Raw genomic sequence first — 19,354 nt, 5'->3', positions numbered from 1 at the left:
TATATATCTATGGTTAGCCGCTAGCTCCGTTAGCAGCCATATATATCTATGGTTAGCCGCTAGTTCCGTTAGCAGCCATATATATCCTATGGTTAGCCGCTAGCTCCGTTAGCAGCCATATATATCTATGGTTAGCCGCTAGCTCCGTTAGCAGCCATATATATCTATGGTTAGCCGCTAGCTCCGTTAGCAGCCATATATATGGTTAGCCGCTAGCTCCGTTAGCAGCCATATATATCCTATGGTTAGCCGCTAGCTCCGTTAGCAGCCATATATATCTATGGTTAGCCGCTAGCTCCGTTAGCAGCCATATATATCTATGGTTAGCCGTTAGCTCCGTTAGCCGCCATATGGTTTCTAGTTTCTTAAAAGAGCTCTCTATTTTCTGTGACTCACTCAAAAACATTAAGTCCAAGAATGCACAACGTTTATATCAACATTTATTTGATCTCTCCCTTCATCAGACCCCAGAAAACTAATGTGAGGTTTAATTTATGTTCTTTGTATCAAATATCTATTTATTTGAATTTTTTACCTCAAATTTTAAATCTTTATATATATATATATATATATATATATTTTTTTTTTTTTTTTTATTTTTTATTTTATGGCTTTCCTGTTCCATCTGTTACTGTGTTAAATCTTTATTGAAATGCTGACATGTTAAGCTCAGTTTCATTGATTTTATATTTTATATTTTAATTTTATACTGAAATGTGCTGCTTGTAATACTCTTACTGGTGTAACATGTGGACTGAGCTACTTTTACTTGTAACAGAGTACATTTTGACCAGTAGTATTTGTACTTTTACTGAAGTACTGGGGTGGAGTACTCTGTCCATCTCTGCTGACAAGTGGTAACGTAGATTCAGACTCTTTTAGAACCAAATACAAACTCCTCCATAGTGCTTCATCCCACGTCGACTATTGATGGACTGCCGCCATTTCCTGTTAAGACGACCTTCACAATAAAAGCCCCGAGGCAGTGATTTTATTGAAGTTTATTGAATAAAAAAAGCAAACAACCTCTGATCAATTAATGAATCAATAAGCAATAATCACAGATCAGAGTCCAGTGAGTGTGAACGCCGCCGCCGTCACGCCCAGCTGTCGCATGGCGGGGCGTTGAGGCACGGCCGCGTCTCCTCCGCGCCGCCGTCGGGGGCGGGGCCACAGTCGACCCGCGGGGTCCCGACGAACGCCACCTTCAGACCCTGCTGACCGAATTGGGTCCTGAAACACACACACACACACACACACACACACACACACACACACACACACACACACACACACACACACACACACACACACACACACACCTGATCACTGAGCCCGCAGGTGACACACACACTAGAGGAGTGGTTGTCAAACTTTTTTACATCAAAGACCCTAAATTGACACAAATTAGACCACGGACCCCGTTGGACAAAATTTTGAAGCAAACACCAGAAATACACAAATATTTGTTTGAATTTGTACATTCAAATTTTCGAACATCCGAATTTTTGGAAATATTGTAGAGACATTTCTGGAAAAAAGTGGTACAATTTCTCCAAAAACATTCTAACATTTCTAGGAAGAGGTGGTAAAATTCTAAAAAAAAATAAAAAAAATAGTAAAAAAAATAAATTTTCTTTGAAAAAAAGTGGTATAATTTCTCAAAAAATAAATAAATACAAAAAGAATTCTCCAAAAAAAGTTTAACAATTCTAAAAAAAAAGTGGTAAAATTTCTCAAAAACAAAGAAAAGAAGAAATCAAAAAAAAAAAAGTATAACAATTCTAAAAAAAAATTGGTAAAATTCCGAGAGGGACCTGTGTGCAGGGACAAGGGCGCCGCCATTAGCCCAGCTGATCCATACCGGAAGTCACGACCGGAAGTTGCTCTTCTTCGTGTATATTATTTCTATGTTATTCTAAGAACCCCCTCTACCTGCTCTTTTTACTAAACTTAACCAACTCCTTTCTTCATTGCCTAACCCTAACCAAAGCACCACCAACGACATTTCATTTCTTTTTTCTCTCTCTCTCCTGGTCTGCTGTCAGCAGGAGCGGCGCTAGCCGCTAGCCGTTCGGCGCTAGCCGTTAGCCGTTAGCAGCGTTTTTTAATAACTCAATAACTTAATAAACGATCCATGCAAAAAAATATTTAGTAGCTCAATCATGTTGTAACTAAGATATCCGCTGGAAAACAATATTTTATTATGGACCATTGAGTTACTGAGTTGTTTTTTTTATCTACATAGAAATGATACACACGAAGAAGAGCAACTTCCGGTCGTGACTTCCGGTATGCTCTTGTCCCTGCATACAGGTACTCTTGAAAATTCCTCAAAAATAAAAAAAGAATTCTAAAAAAAAAAGTTTAACAATTCCAAAAAAAGTGGTAAAAATTCTCAAAAACAAAGAAAAAAAGAATTCTCAAAAAAAAAAAAAAGCTTAACAATTCTAGAAAAAAGTGGTAAAATTTCGAGAAAAAGTTGGGGACCCCTTGAACCCTCTCAAGGACCCCTGGGGGTCCCTGGACCCCACGTTGAGAACCACTGCTCTAGAGGATGACACGGGAGTGGATTTTCACTCCCATCCTATCCCAATCCCGGGCCGGAGTAAGAAAATAAATCCCATCCTGTCCCAGCCCTGTTTTTTTTTCTTTTCTAAATGAATAAGTTAGTCATTAGGAAAGTCAATGGGTTTTGTGTTTTTGTTTGAGTACTACTTGTTTTTCATGCAGTTTCAATTCAAATGACATGGCACCAGCAACAGTAAATCTGTGGGTATAATCTGTATATACAGCTCTGGAAAAAATGAAGAGAGCACTCCCAAAATGATCAGTTTCTCTGGTTTTACTATTTATAGGTATGTGTTTGAGTAAAATCCTTTTTTTGTTTTTTTTGTTTTATTCTATCAACTACTGACAACATTTCTCCCAAAATTGAAAAAAAATATTGTCATTTAGAGCTTTTATTGGCTGAAAAAGACTAAACTAGTCTAAATAACAGAAATATCAAGTCTTTTCAGACCTTGAATAATAATAATAATGCAAAGAAAACATGTTCATATTTATTCCTAAACAACACAGCAAGAATATTTTAACTCATTAAGAGTTTATAAACCAGTTTTTGTGGGATAATGTCGATGTTTAATCCAGCAGTGGTTTATATAAAACCAGATGTGGTTCAGGTGATGACCTCATCAGAGTCTCATTAAGGAGAATGAGTTGTGTTTGTGTTGGTGTTTAAAAAAGAAAAGAAAAGAAAAGAATGACTGTCGTACATGTAGAGATGCTTTTAACAAACATTTGTGAAAGTGGTCTCTTATTTTTTTCTGAAACAAATAAGAGAGCACTTTCACAAAATGTTTCTTAAAAGCATCTCTACATGTACGACAGTCATTCTTTTCTTTTCCTGAGTTAAAATATTCTTGCTGTGTTGTTTAGGAATAAATATGAACATGTTTTCTTTGTATTATTATTATTATTATTCAAGGTCTGAAAAGACTTGATATTTTTGTTATTTAGACTAGTTTAGTCATTAGCCAATAAAAGCTCTAAATGACAATTTTTTTTTTCAATTTTGGGAGAAATGTTGTCGGTAGTTGATAGAATAAAACAAAACAAAAAAAATTGAATTTTACTCAAACACATACCTATAAATAGTAAAACCAGAGAAACTGATCATTTTGGGAGTGCTCTCTTAATTTATTCCAGAGCTGTATCTACAGTATATTGCCAATCCATTTTCAAACAACAAAAATCGGACCAACATAAATGTGTCATCATGGTCTGTGGTCCCGTTTTTCTATTATGGGCCAGCGGCTGAATGGCTGTAGTGTTTTGGATTGGCTGCCAGGTAAAGAAGGGGGGCGGAGCCACAGACACTCACCTGTATCCGGTGTATTTAGGTTCACAGGCTCTGGTCCGGGAGCGTTGGGAAGTTTCTCCACAGGGGGGCAGACACAGACTCCACTCCGACCACTCCTTCCAGGTGCCCGAAACTACACACACACACACACACACACACACACACACACACACACACACACACACACACACACACACACACACACACACACACACACACGCACACAAGCATGTGATTGGCTGTCACCTCTTTGCTCTGTCATTGATGTTAATCACCTGAGGAGAAGTCACTCAGTACGTTTACATGCAGAGCTTCATCCAGCTCGGCTCAAAATTTGATTTTGGCGTCAAGTCAGACTTCTGTCCTTGTTGCGCTGTGTGAAATGCATTGACTCGGTGCTGACGTTGGGTTTTTTTCTTTACTTTGCCGGGTTCGGGCGGCTTCTCTGCTCCACTTTGTGCCGTCTCTACGGTTGTGGAGCAGCACACATGCATTGTCCAGTTATACTCCGACTAAGGTGTTTACATGACGGAGAAAATCTAATTCCAATCGCATTATCTGGGTGTCTTAAACGGAGTTCTCAACTCCGATTTCAGTCGGACTAAGGTGTTTACATGCACTTCAGTTGTCCAGTTAAAGTCAGATTAAGGCAATAATTCGTTTTTTTCAAGTGTCATGTAAACGTACTGACTGTAAACTGAGCAGGTGACACAGCCCGCCCCTTTCCCACCAATTAAAATAGTTCTCAGGTGTCTTAAAGCAGAAGTCAGGTGAATGTTTGTGTTAATATAAGTCTTAAATAGTTATATCTTCCGACAGCAATCACTTCTATAGAGCGTTTGGTCTGAAACACGGGTCTGTCAGTCACTCATTAAAAAATTCTAGGAAAAAGTTGTGGCCCCGCTTGAACCCTGTCAACCCTCCCACTTTGAGAACCATTGACATTTACTTTAGGTAGTTTTGTTTAGATCACTGTAAAAGAGAGTAACAACAGCATTGGTCCAATGGCAGCGCCTCCTGGTGGAGGAATATGGGTTTTGCAAAAGAACTGACATCTCTGCATTGTTGGTGAATGAGCAGTGTGGTGTTTTCAATAATTTAAGGACATTTATAGATCACCCACGTTAATAGCATCATTGAGGATCCTTTACAGATAAACATTAACATATAGGAGAGTAAAAAAACACACAAACAGTTGTCTACATGAATGTTTCAATCTACATTTTGTAATAAACAAATTATAAGTGTAATTTGATATGACCAAGACACCTAAAAACAAAAACACGGCCGTTTTCATCAATTTACCAGCAAGTGGACAACACACATACATTGGAGTGAATGGGTTTTCTGGGCGCTTTTGCAATACCCATATCCTGCCACTAGGGGGCATGAGGCTTTAACCACGGGAGTCAATGGTGGTGTCATTACTCTCTTTTACACTGCTCTAGTTTTGTTGTACTGGGTATACTGTAAGTATTTATACATTTTCAGTATACTGAGTATACCTGAGTATCACATATACATATAGACTACACCACTGTGTGTGTGTGTGTGTGTGCGTCACCTACGTGGGCAGTCGTTGACGTCGTTGCAGAACCGCAGGTCGGAGAGCTTCGACCCGGGACAGATGGCGCCGCCGTGCGCTCGGCGGAGACACAGCCGCTCTTTGGTCTGCAGTCCCACCACCTTGTTCCTGCAGGTGATGGCCTTGTCGTCTTTACACGGGCCCCACGGCGTCCACGGCGACCACACGCCGTCCACTGCAACCACACAGAGGGACCATCAATCAATCAATCAACTTTATTTATATAGCACATTTAAAAAACCACAGGGGAAGCCAAAGTGCTTTACATTAGGACATAAAAGATTAAGGTAAAAGACATAAGCACATAAACACAAAATCACTTTAAAAACAAACAAACGGACCAGCTCACTTCAAGTGCTTTTATAGGGAGTGACAGGTAAAAAATTTAAATTAAGGTGAGTCAAAAGCAAGGGAGTAAAAGTGTGTTTTTAAAAGAGATTTAAAAAGCGAGGAGGCCAGTCGAACATTCAAGGGCAGCTCATTCAGGGACAGGTGACTCCGGGCTCCGCCCCCTCACAGCGCGGAGTGTAGGGGTCAAAGGCCCAATCCCATTTCTCTTTTTTACCCTACCCCTCGCCCCTTGCCCCTTGAAACGGAGCTACAAGGGGTAGAGGTCGAAGGTCAACCCCTACGAATTGGGACACCCCTTCAACAGTCACATACGTCATCACGTAGTCTCCACTGGCTTTTACGTAAGCTGATGCGGCGAGCTTTTGCCAGAAATCCAATCGCCTTGTACCATATAACTATAAAACATTTATTTATTTTTGTAAATGTGGTGGTTTGTGTCCGTAGGCTCCAGAGCCCCGAGGCAGCGCTGCTCTTCTGTCCAATACACACAGGAAGCTTCACTTTACATTCAGACTAACTAATGCTACTGATACAGCTGTTAGATTTCATCACTGAGACCAACATTAATCTCCTAAAAATAATTTAATAAGCCGGTAGTAAACCTCTAAAAACCTGTGGGTAAGTTAATTAGTGATCGTCTTCTCCCCCCGGGATGACGACGGAGGTTGGCCGGCCGAGCAGCTCTGCAGACCGGCTGCTGTTTCTATGTTGTGGAGCTTCACTTCTCCGAAAAACATCGGAGCAAACTTCTAACCAGCCGTCATCTGGATAAACTAACCTAACATTTGGGACCGAAACAGTTACTTACTCGCATGAAAAAATATTAAAACTTAATAAAGTGACGTCGGGGCGGTGCGTGGTGCAGTGGTTAAAGCGGCCGCCCCATGTAGAGGCTACAGTCCTCAACGCAGGCGTCCCCGGTTCGAATCCCGCGTCGGGCAGACCTTTCCTGCATGTCATTCCCCCTCTCTCTGCCTCCCCCTTTCCTGTCTATCTCACTGTGCTATCAAATAAAGGCAAAAAAGCCTAAAAATATAAAAAAACTTAATAAAGTGACGTAATAACAGCGCTACAGCAAGAAATAAAACAGTTTTTCACCTGTTTTACAGCCACCGCTGCCGGCTGCCGCAAGGAAACTTTTCATACCCCTCCGTTTGGAGTGTGCCTCTGAAAATCTCCGTTTGGAGGGGCATGTAGCCCTACCACTCCCCCCTATCCCTCTGTCCTAACGGGAACTGGGACACCCCTACCCCTACATGTGAACGCACAAAACGAAGGGGTAGGTGGTAAGTGGTAGGGCCAAGGGGGGAAATGGGATTGGGCCAAAGACAGGTGTGTTGTACCTGGACAGTACTTGTTGGTCCGACAGATCTGGGTTTGGCGTGAGTCTCCAGGACACGGCTTGCCTCCATGTTGAGGAGCGGGGGCATCGCAGCTTCTGACGGCCGCCCGCAGCCCCAGGCCACAGGTCACCGAGCACGGCCCGAAGGCCGACCACGAGCTCCAGCCGCCGTCCACTGGTGGAGAGAGACAGACGACCGTTGAAACAGCCAATCATAGTGTAGTTGTGTGTGTTTGTTTACAACACAACAGCTGTAGTGAGAACTAGGGCTGGGTATTGCCAAGGACCTCACGATACGATGCGCATCACGATACTTGAGTCACGATACGATACGATATTGCGATATCCAAATTTTCTGATATATTGCAATATATTGCGATATTCTACACAGTTCACTGAAAAATGTAAAAGGCATTATGCATCTTAAAATCCGAGTTGTATGTACATCAGATGATAGTGATAATTCATGGGACAAACTGAGTCAAAACAATGTAATTCAAATTATCCATGCCATTTTATTGTAACTATACAAGCGCAAGTTACAACAACATATTTGCATGAACAACACACTGTCTGAGGCAGCAGTACAGTGACACCTCGCAGAGCAGCGGTGCGGAAGTTGCACTGGATTTACGTCTGAAACATGATTTATTATTTGAAATTTTTTTTTTTTTAATCGATATTTAAATATTGAATATCGATAACGTATCGCAATATAAAGTATCGTGATATATTGCCATATCGATATTTTTGCCCACCCCTAGTGAGAACACACACAGCTGAGTTGTAGTCTAAGACCAAGACTAAATAAAAACTAGTCAATTCCTCTAAAATAAAAACTAAACTAAATCTGCTTCATCACTTGTTGAACTCACTAAAATTTAACTGGAATAAAAAGGAAAACTAGAAAAACTAAAACTAAAAACTAAATAAAGCTTTAATACACTGTAAAAACTCAAATATCTTACCAAGAATATTTGTCTTATTTCTAGTCAAAATGTATATAATTAAAATAAGAAACATCATGTTTTTCTTTCTTATTACAAGCACAAAAAACTTTCACTGGCAGATTTTTCTACTTATTTCAAAAGAATATTTGTTTGAAACAAGTGAAAATGATCTAAAAACAAGTTCATTTTTAGGTGATGAGTCTTATTTTAAGTGGAAAGAGATTAGTTTTGACTAGAATTGAGACATTTTGACAAGAAAAAGGACAAATATTCTTGGAAAGATTTTGAGTTTTTGCAGTGTGACCTTGGCGTAGACACACAGAGACAGGTGTAGGTGTACCTGGGCAGAAGGGCAGGTGGCTGCATCTGTCCGTCTGCTGAGCTCCGCCTCCACAGGGTTTCCCCGGCGGCACGGTGGAGGGGGCGGGGCTAGAGCAGAAGCGTTGCCGCGTTTGGGTCGAGATTCGAGTTGTTGTGTGACAGGAAGCGGAGCACTGACTCCAGGCCGACCAATCAGACCACAGCCCGTCAACTGTGACACACACGCACACCACACACAGGGTGGTCAGAGTGTGTGTCTGTGTGTGTCTCTGCTCAGTGTCCCTCATCAAACTCATAATACACAATCCAACAACTCCACAACGCTCTGGTGGACAAGTTGTGAGCTGCACATTCACCACGCTATGAGATAATAAAACAAATCCTCTGAACTACTTTCTCTTCTGAAATCCCTCCGCCCAGCAGCAGCCGTGTCTGGAATGTAGTTCCGGCTGCATTTCCCTCTAAAACAACTCTGTCTCTAATGTTACATGATTATCTCATAGCGTGGTGAATGTGCAGGTCAATGTGCAAACTTTTTTACATCAAGGACCCTAAAATTGACACAAATTAGACAACAAAATTTTGAAGCAAACACCAGTAATACACAAACAATCAATGTATGTTTAAAATAAGCATACATTTTTGAAAGATTATAGAGAAATTTCTGGAAAAAAGTGGTAAGATTTCTCAAAAAAAAGGTGAAACATTTCTAGAAATCTGTAAGATTTAAAAAATAATAATAATAAAAAAAGGGGCAAACAATAATAATAATAACATTTCTTTTAAAAAACAATAACAAGTAAAACTGAAAAATTGAGAAGAAACTGGTTAAATTCCTCTAAAGAATTCTAGAAAGAGCGAAAAAGTGGTAGGATTTCACAAACATTTTTTGAAAAATTTGGTACAATTTCTTTCTCTCAAAAAAGGGGCAAACAATAATACAAAAAGGGGTAAAAATTTCTTGAAAAAAATAATAAGTAAAAAAGAAAAATTGAGAAGAAACTGGTAAAATTTCTCTAAAGAATTCTAGAAAAAGCGAAGAAGTGGTGAGATTTCGCAAAAAATTTGGTACAATCTCTCTCTCTCAAAAAAAGGGGCAAACAATAATTCAAAAGGGGTAAAATTTCTTGAAAAAAATAATAACAAGTAAAAAAGAAAAAAAAAATTCTCTAAAGAATTCTAGAAAAAGGGAAGAAGTGGTGAGATTTCGCAAACATTTTTAGAAAACTTTGGTACAATTTCTCTCAAAAAAAGGGGCAAACAATAATACAAAAAGTGTGTGTCTGTGTCTGTCTGTGTGTGTGTGTGTGTGTGTGTGTGTGTGTGTGTGTGTGTGTGTGTGTGTGTGTGTGTGTGTGTGTCTGTCTGTCTGTCTGTCTGTCTGTGTGTGTGTGTGTGTGTGTGTGTGTGTGTGTGTGTGTGTGTGTGTGTCTGTGTGTGTGTGTCTGTCTGTGTGTGTGTGTTACCTGGGCAGGGGCTCTGACACACGTGTGTCTGCGTGCTCGGCCCGTCACAGTATTGGCCGCCGTACTTGGGGGCGGGGCTATCACACTTCCTGGTTGACAGCTGAAGCCCCTCCCCACAGGTGACGCTGCACGGCCCGGGAGGAGGCCACGCCCCCCAGCTGCCGTCCACTGCAGACAGCCAATCAGAGCAGAGCAGAGCAACACGTCAGCGCTTCGTTAGCTCACCTTAGACCAGTGGAGAAGAGAGTAAGGACAGCATTGGTCCAATGGCAGCGCCTCCTGGTGGAGGAATATGGGTTTTGCAAAAGCGCCCAAGAACTGACATCTCTGCATTGTTGGTGAATGAGCAGTGTGGTGTTTTCAATAATTTAAGGACATTTATAGATCACCCACGTTAATAGCATCATTGAGGATCCTTTACAGATAAACATTAACACATAGGAGAGTAAAAAAACAAAAAAACAAACAGTTATCTACATTAAAGCAGAAGTAAGTGATCCGGTGGTTTTGTCTAACTTCCTGTCAGCAGATGGAGTTAGCAGCCCCCGCCCTCGTCCCTACGTCACCACATTCAGGCGCATCCCTTTGCTGCACACACAGAGAGGACTGCCCCTTTATGCCGTTCTCTCTCCTCATTGGATAAAGGTTGTAGGATACAAGGAAAGTTTTCTCCTGGGCTCAGAGCAGAGCAGAGTGACTGACAGACCCGTGTTTCAGACCAAACACTCTATAGAAGTGATTGCTGTCGGAAGATACAACTATTTAAGACTTATATTAACACAAACATTCACCTTACTTCTGCTATAATGTTTCAATCTACATTTTGTAATAAACACATTATAAGTGTAATCTGATATGACCAAGACACCTAAAAACAAAAACACGGCCGTTTTCATTAATTTACCAGCAAGTGGGCAACACACATACATTGGAGTGAATGGGTTTTCTGGGCGCTTTTGCAACACCCATATCCTGCCACTAGGGGGCATGAGGCTTTAACCACGGGAGTTAATGGAGGTGTCGTTACTCTCTTTTCCAGTGCTCTAGCTCACCTGACGCCTTCACTCAGCAGCCCCCCCCTCCCCCCTCCCTCCCTCACCTGGACACTTGGGCAGGTACGTGCAGTCCTCCACCTCGAGGTCGTCTCCAGGGCAACCGTCGCCGGGTGGGTCGACGGAGGGGGCGGGGCTATCGCAGGTCTGAAAACGCGTTCTGGACGGGATGATGACGTCAGGGCGCTGGTTGTCGATGCACGGAGAAGAACACTGAGACCAGGTGGACCAAGAAGACCACTCCCCATGGACTGAGACAGGTGAGACAGGTAGAGACAGGTGAGACAGGTGAGACAGGTGAGACAGGTAGAGACAGGTGAGACAGGTGAGACAGGTGGTGAGACAGGTAGGGACAGGTAGAGACAGGTAGAGACAGGTGAGACAGGTGAGACAGGTAGGGACAGGTGAGACAGATAGGCTGTATTCGAAACCGCATACTATACTGCTAGTACGTAGCCTACTGATTTGGCCAAAATGTAGTATGTAGTATGCAAACAAAAGCAAAATCCGAAAAGTTCCCGGATGTCGTACTGATTCGGAAAATCTCTCCAGTATCTGACCAGTCTACATCGCGTACCGTATCCCATAATGCAATGCGCCCCTGACGTCTAACCGTAACCAAAGACGGTAGTGTAGCCGTGTACCGTAACTACGGTTTAATAGGATAAAACTTAATGCAGACTGATCGGTTTATTGTAAAAACATTTTTTTTTTTTGTAAATGTGGTGAGTTCTGTACATACAGAGCCCCGAGGCAGCGCTGCTCTTCTGTCCAATACACACAGGAAGCTTCACTTTACATTCACACTAACTAATGCTACTGATACAGCTGTTAGATTTCATCACTGAGACCAACATTTATCTCCTAGAAATAATTTAACCAGCCGGTGGTAAACCTCTAAAAACCTGCGGGTAAGTTAATTAGTGATGGTTTTCTCCCCCGGGATGAGGACGGAGGTTGGCCGGCCGAGCAGCTCTGCAGACCGGCTGCTGTCTCTGTGATGTCCCGGTCGCTGCAGAGCTTCACTTCTCTGAAAAACATCAGAGCAAACTTCTAAACAGCCGTCGTTTGGATAAACTGGCCGTAGATTTGGGATCTAAACAGTTACTTTATATATTAAAACTAGGGATGTGCACGGGTACCCGAGTACCCGGGTACCCGAGTAGGCAATCTGCTACTCGGTTATGAATTTATTATCCGGTTAACCTAGGATTTAAAAAACGGCACGTTAGAGCGCAGTCTAGTGTCAGATCAAACTACATTATCACGCCGTGGTTCGGCTTTTTGTAGCGTTAAACAGTTTCGGATCAAGCAACGTGATTTTCTGCTGTGTAAAAGTGTTTTTGGATTGAGCCTCGATCTTTCAAACCTTTTACAATAATCTGTGGTGGTTCCCTCGGCGTAAACCGTCGGGAGGGAGACGACAGGTGTCATCAAGTCTGTTAGAATATATGCTTTCAGTTTACAAACATTCTGAAACCTTCCCAGTTATTTCCTGAGACGATGCGAGGCAGAGAGGACCGAAGGCACCAACATGTAGTGTGGACTAATAAATAAGCACCGCTAATGATTTAAAAAAAAGAAAAAGAAAAAAAGTTTTCTCCTCCTCCTCCGAGGCAGCCGCGGCATAAATGCGCTGCGCTCTGCGCTCAGCGCTCAGAGCGCATGCAGCGCATGTATTCCCCGGCATAAAGATGCACATCTGCCCCGTATGTGCATCTTAAACTCCAGTCTCTACTCTTATTATCCACCTGATATTTAGTCTGACGACGCTGTGTGTCAGTGATGTGACTGTCTGGCGGTCAGAGAGCATTTATGCACCGGCTGCGCTCTGTCCATCAGACATGACGTAATTTTATTTTATTTTTTTATTACAGTAATCGGTTACCCGGGTAACACCAGGTTAGGTTACTCGATTAGGAAATTATTCGAAATGCCCATCCCTAGTTAAAACGTAATAAAGTTACATAATAACAGCGCTAGATCGAGAAATAAAACAGCTGTTAGCCTGTTTTACAGCTACTGCTACCGGTTGCTGTGAAATGCATTCTGGGAAACTTGTATACTGTTACTGCGGTGTGAACGGTGTCGGTCTGCTGAAGTAGCAGACTGATACTACATTCAGTATGCAGTATACAGTAGTATATGCTAACGCAGTATGTAGTAGGCAGTACGGTAGTATGTTTTGAAAACAGCCATAGAGACAGGTGACAGGTGAGACAGGTAGAGACAGGTGAGACAGGTTATTCCTGCTAAATGATACTAATTGTTTGATTATCTCTGTACACACACACATGCACCTCACTTTTTCTATATATTTTTTTTATTTATTTATTCTATATTATTACTAATTAATTAACCATATATGTATTTGTTGTTGTATTTGTATTGCTGCCCCAATGCTTTGGCAATATTGTATATCACAGTCATGCCAATAAAGCTTATTGAAATTGAAAAATTGAAATTGAATTGAGAATAGAGACAGTGGTGTGGTGTGTCTGACCTGGACAGGTGGTGGTGGGACAGCCGTCGGCCTCCTCTGCCGCGCCGCTACAGGCCAGTGGACACTCTGGACTGGAGCAGACTCTCGTCCTCTTCTTGACTCCGCCCTCTCCACAGGGGCACGGCGACCACGGTTGCCATGGCTCCCAGCCCTTAGCTACAACACACACACACACACACACACCTCTCTGTCATTACAGCGTGCGTGTGTGTGTGTGTGTATGGAGTTACATCGATGTCAAAACAACCAGAGCCGCACGCAGCGACGTGTGTGTGATTAAAGGGACAACCAGGAGTTTTTCTTTTGGTTCTAAAAGAGTCACATTAATGTGGATGAATCTACGTTACCACTTGTTAATGGTCCATTTAGATAAATATATTGTTTTGTCTTTATAGTTATCCTGATATTACTATTTAGTTGTCGACTCGCCCAGTTTTTCCTAGTTTCCTGGTTTCCCGGACGCTGCCCGGCAAGTCATGGGAATAACGCAGCCAGATTGCTAGTTGCCATCGTTTATGGTGGGAACTACGACGGTATCTGATCCTCTTCCAACCTCTGACTTTCATTCTTGATCAATGAAAACATTCTTGGAAAAATGTTTTCACCAACTACTCACAGTGTAGTTAGGACCAGTCAGAAAGACGCTGTTGACATCTATGATGTTAACTCCAGAGTCAAACTCAGCTTTTTAATGTTAAATCCTCTTCCAGACATTCAGTTGAAAGTTGCACATACATTTTGAACCGTATTAAAGGGATAGTACAACATTTTGTCAAATTAGACTCATCAAATACACAATCCAACAACTCCACAACGCTCTGGTGGACAAGTTGTGAGCTGCACATTCACCACGCTATGAGATAATAACACAACGTTACCACACAGAGTTGTTTTAGAGGGAAATACAGAGACTGCTTGATGAAAAACTGTCCCTGAAGGCAACGTGCATCAGTGGTTTTGCATGAATTTCCCTCTACAACAACTCTGTGTGGTAACGTTGTGTTATTATCTCATAGCGTGGTGAATGTGCAGCTCACAACTTGTCCACCAGAGCGTTGTGGAGTTGTTGGATTGTGTATTTGATGAGTTTGATGAGGGAAACCAAGAAATCCCATAATGAGCCTCCGTAGCGTAGCTCTGAGCAGCTCACGGCTCTGCTCCGCCGTTCTAAAAACAGCTTGCACCGACAATTAAAGGTAACGAACCTACTGCTATGACTATAGGGATTATGGCAATGGGCCAATTTGACTAAAATGTTGAACTATCCCTTTAACCTCCATAGTGTGTGTGTGTGTGTGTGTGTGTGTGTGTGTGTGTGTGTGTGTGTGTGTGTGTGTGTGTGTGTGTGTGTGTGTGTGTGTGTACCGCTGCAGCAGGGGCTGTCACACGGCTCCGCCTGCAGATCCTCCTCCATGTTTTCACATTCGCCGAAACCAAAACACTTCCTGTTTCTCTGCCGCACCCCCTCCCCACACAGGACGCTGCACGGTGACCATGACGACCAGGGAGACCACGCCGCATTTCTGCAGAGAGAGACGGGTGAGACGGGGGTGAGACAGGTGTGTGTGTGTGTGTGTGTGTGTGTGTGTGTGTGTGTGTGTGTGTGTGTGTGTGTGTGTGTGTGTGTGTGTGTACTGACCCACAGGACTGACACTCTCCGTCCTCCATGTATCCGTACTTATTGTTGGAACAACACTCGTCCGTGTCGTCCACCTCGCCGATCTCATCATAGCACCGTCTGTCCCTCAGGTCGAAACCAGCAAAGCACCGCCCACACTCTGCACACACACACACACACACACACACCTGGTGGTCACTTATTTCAAACTCACACAGCACAATTCCCTTATCAACTAAAAAGAAAATATGTTCTAAATCAGAGATTACAGTGTGGAGGCAAGAAAGATAAGAAAACAATATTTATCTTATCCAATCCCTCATAAAGCAAAAGAGGTCACATTTAAAATACTAAATGATATTTATCCATCGAACCTCTTCTTACATGTAAGATTTAGCCTAACTGGGATAATAATTTGTGTGGATTTTGTGAGAGTGACATTGAAATGGTGGAACATATTTTCTTCGAATGTGAACATGTTATACAATTTTGGGTATTGTTTCAAAGCTCGTTGTTACGGGGATACGCCAACATTTTTTTTTGTGTCTTGCCTCACACCCGAGTCCATGACCAGCAGATAGACACCATCCTTTCCACTGTGCGTGCAGTAACAAGGGAGATAGAGCCGTATCGCCCGTAATTAGCTTAGCTCAAACGCTGGAAGTGTATAGGTAGTGTTAGCCTGCCTCCACCTAAATGTAGCCGATGTCATATCTGGCCCTCTGCGTTGTGTTTCTCACGGCCTGCCCTAGGTGGGGTTCGATCCCACGACCTCCCGCACCGGAGGCGACGATGCTAACCTCTTTGCCAAGAGGTTGACAACCGCTTGGCAGGTTGGTTAGCACGTCTTTTATGGGTGGAGTGAGTGCACATCCGTTACATAAAGTCGCTAATTAGCTTAGCTCAAACGCTGGAAGTGTATAGGTAGTGTTAGCCTGCCTCCACCTAAAGTCACTAATTAGCTTAGCTCAAACACTGGAAGTGTATAGATAGTATTAGCCTGCCTCCACCTAAAGTCACTAATTAGCTTAGCTCAAACACTGGAAGTGTATAGGTAGTGTTAGCCTGCCTCCACCTAAAGTCACTAATTAGCTTAGCTCAAACACTGGAAGTGTATGGGTAGTGTTAGCCTGCCTCCACCTAAAGTCATCAGAGAAACTCTTCAGCAACTCTAAACGGAAACCAGCGGGCCGATCTTCGTCTCAGAGCTGACAAAACTCTCCGGTAAGGCATCTTGAGCGGTCAAATGCCGCTAACGGGACGAGATCGGTCAAAACGGAGGGTTCAAGCAAAGACGGTTTATTTTGGTTCAAGCTAGCTACATCGAGGGTAGGTTAGCTTCCTATTTCAAAGTAAAAGCACAAATTCTATCATCATGGTTTTCTGTATGTAAAGGGCAACGGTTTTATTTTGTGAAAGTAACCGGAAGTGCGTTGGTCACAACGGCTAGCTTGAGTAGCGCCGAATTAGTCCCAACAAAATTGTAAACAGCTGGTATTTAGACAAATTAACGACACACTGCTGATCTAAACGGCTACTTTCTCTCCTAAACATGTTTGAAATGTGGATAAAGTGATATATTTACAGAGTTTAGAGCTAAAATGAAGCTTCTGACTGCTGATTTCAGCTCGGGTAGGAGGCAGGCTAACACTACCCATACACTTCCAGTGTTTGAGCTAAGCTAATTAGCGACTTTAGGTAGGAGGCAGGCTAACACTACCTATACACTTACAGTGTTTGAGCTAAGCTAATTAGCGACTTTAGGTGGAGGCAGGCTAACACTACCCATACACTTCCAGCGTTTGAGCTAAGTGTCATGTTCGTGTTCCAAGGATGAGGCCGTGTTGATAGCAAGTAACTTAGTTTAATGTCCCACGTTCTCAATAACATACATGTGGCTCCATGCAGTCTTGCTCTACTCCGTTATATGGTACGGTAAGCTGACTACTAACCAGTACTGCCGCCTAGCGGTCAAACATGTAATAACATCCAATCATAACACTAAGCTAATTAGCGACTTTAGGTGGAGGCAGGCTAACACTACCCATACACTTCCAGCGTTTGAGCTAAGGTAATTAGTGACTTTAGGTGGAGGCAGGCTAACACTACCCATACACTTCCAGCGTTTGAGCTAAGCTAATTAGTGACTTTAGGTGGAGGCAGGCTAACACTACCTATACACTTCCAGCTTTTGAGCTAAGCTAATTAGCGACTTTAGGTGGAGGCAGGCTAACACTACCCATACACTTCCAGCATTTGAGCTAAGCTAATCAGCGACTTTAGGTGGAGGCAGGCTAACACTACCCATACACTTCCAGCGTTTGAGCTAAGCTAATTAGCGACTTTAGGTGGAGGCAGGCTAACACTACCCATACACTTCCAGCGTTTGAGCTAAGCTAATTAGTGACTTTAGGTGGAGGCAGGCTAACACTACCTATACACTTCCAGCTTTTTAGCTAAGCTAATTAGCGACTTTAGGTGGAGGCAGGCTAACACTACCCATACACTTCCAGCGTTTGAGCTAAGCTAATTACGGGCGATACGGCTCTATTTCCCTTGTTACTGCACGCACAGTCGAAAGGATGGTGTCTATCTGCTGGTCATGGACTCGGGAGTGAGGCAAGACACGGGGAAAAAAATGTTGGCGTATCCCTTTAACCAAACAAATTATTTTGCATCCGTTAAACTGGATGTCGATTAAAGTTGGAGTGCAAATTAAAGGGAAAAACCTTAGACTTCTTAGTGAACAACTTGATCACGCTTGGAAAACTTTTCATTCATAGACGCAAATACCTCAAGGTGAAGCCCCACATCAACGGATGGAAGAATTAACTCAAAGTATACAAAACATCCTTGTACTACTAAAAAAATGCCCAGAGACTCTTTTCTTTATTGGATTTATTTACCCTTCTAGAATAAGACCTCATGTTGTTATTCTCTTTCCTCTTTTCTTTTCATTTGTCCTGCTAGCTGACTCAACATTTTCAATCTTTGTATCACAAATGTGCCTTAAATAGGCTATTTGTAATTTGATGAAACTTTAAAAAAAAAAGAAAAAAAAAAAAGAACCAGGACCAGGAGTAGGCTATCACAGTGGATTGTTGCCATGACAACCAGCTGACCGTGGGAACAAACCAACATCAGATCAACTGACTCTGGAGCAGAGAGAAGTGAGAGTCCCTGAACGCAGCACGGTGACGGGAAGTGAAAGTGCTGAAGTCAGATACTGATGTGTGTGTTTCTGTGTGTGTGTGTGTGTGTGTTTCTGTGTGTGTGTGTGTGTGTGTGTTAGAGGAGATTTCGTCACACAGGAAAGTTTGTTATTGTTTCATCAGTTACACAACTTTCAGAGAAATATCTAAAAACAACGGTTCAAAGAGCTGCAGAGACCAGGACCAGGACCAGAACCAGAATTTGTCATCAGTGCTGCGTTCAGGGACTCTCTCTGTGTCTTTGCTCGGTTCAGCTGTTTGATTTGTCGATAAGTGACCAATAACTGATCAATGTTCAGTCTCCCTCTGACCTCTGACCTCTGCAGCTGTTCTGACCTGAAGGAGGGCAAGGCAAGGCAAGGCAAGGCAATTTTATTTGTATAGCCCGTTTTTACAAACAGTTTGTCTCAAAGGGCTTTACATCCCATCATAACAACATCCTCTGTCCTTAGACCCTCACATCCACTGAGGAAAAACTCCATGGAAAACCCTTTTAACAGGGAAAACCAGGAGAAAGCTCAGGGTGAGCAACAGAGGAGGGATCATCACCCAGGACAGACAGACATGACAGAGATGTTGTTACAGACAAGACAACAGTTTACAGTTTATGACACAGAATGTAGAACTCTGTTCAATCAATCAATCAATCACCTTTATTTATATAGCACGTTTAAAAGACCTGTCACGGTCAGCCAAAGTGCTTTACAGCGCAGAAGTAATGTAATGTTGTTGTGTCTCTGTCACACTTCCTGTCCCTCTGATGTGACATGACGAGTTCCAACGACCCCGAGAAGAATTAAAAAGACAGAAGATCAAACCAACAAGAGCCTGAACACACACACACACACACACACACACACAGACACACACACACACACACACACTGACCTGACCGCTCCACAGAGACCAGCAGCAGAACCAGGACCTTCAGAACCTCCATCCTGCTGCTGCAGAGACCAGAACCGACTGAGTCCTGAGACCAGCCGCCCCCCCACCCCCACCCCGCTGGCCCCGCCCACTGAGCGGGGGTGTGTGTGTGTCTGTGTGTGTCAGTGTGTGTGTGTGTGTGTGTGTCAGTGTGTGTGTGGTGAA

At 42.8% G+C, this 19,354-nt stretch overlaps 1 protein-coding gene across 1 annotated transcript; it reads right to left on the bottom strand.

The window, feature by feature from the left end:
- Positions 1-986: 986 nt before the first annotated feature.
- LOC310989456 (properdin-like) lies at positions 987-19,226 on the bottom strand. Its single transcript, XM_083976529.1, has 11 exons — positions 19,151-19,226; positions 15,072-15,210; positions 14,798-14,955; positions 13,433-13,588; positions 10,977-11,180; positions 9,878-10,045; positions 8,431-8,622; positions 7,142-7,315; positions 5,431-5,622; positions 3,884-3,995; positions 987-1,233 (listed from the first exon to the last, which is right to left on the bottom strand). Exons 1-11 carry the CDS (start codon positions 19,200-19,202, stop codon positions 1,098-1,100), a joined length of 1,683 nt encoding a protein of 560 aa, XP_083832655.1. The 5' UTR covers positions 19,203-19,226; the 3' UTR covers positions 987-1,097.
- Between the last annotated feature and the right edge of the window lie 128 nt (positions 19,227-19,354).

The sequence above is a fragment of the Trachurus trachurus genome (genome assembly GCF_905171665.1).
Source record: "Trachurus trachurus genome assembly, chromosome: 8".
NCBI classification, from domain to species: domain Eukaryota; kingdom Metazoa; phylum Chordata; class Actinopteri; order Carangiformes; family Carangidae; genus Trachurus; species Trachurus trachurus.
This window is presented reverse-complemented; position numbering and strand designations above follow the sequence as displayed.

What these genes read in the sequence shown, in the direction of transcription:
- LOC310989456 (XM_083976529.1), bottom strand. Translation starts at nt 19,202, where the DNA reads ATGGAGGTTCTGAAGGTCCTGGTTCTGCTGCTGGTCTCTGTGGAGCGG. An exon ending in GGTCTCTGTGGAGCGGTCAG is followed by an intron (nt 15,211 to 19,150) that starts GTCAGTGTGTGT and finishes GTGTGTGTGCAG; the next exon opens with AGTGTGGGCGGTGCTTTGCT. An exon ending in CGACGTCAACGACTGCCCAC is followed by an intron (nt 3,996 to 5,430) that starts GTAGGTGACGCA and finishes GTGTGTGTGTAG; the next exon opens with TTTCGGGCACCTGGAAGGAG.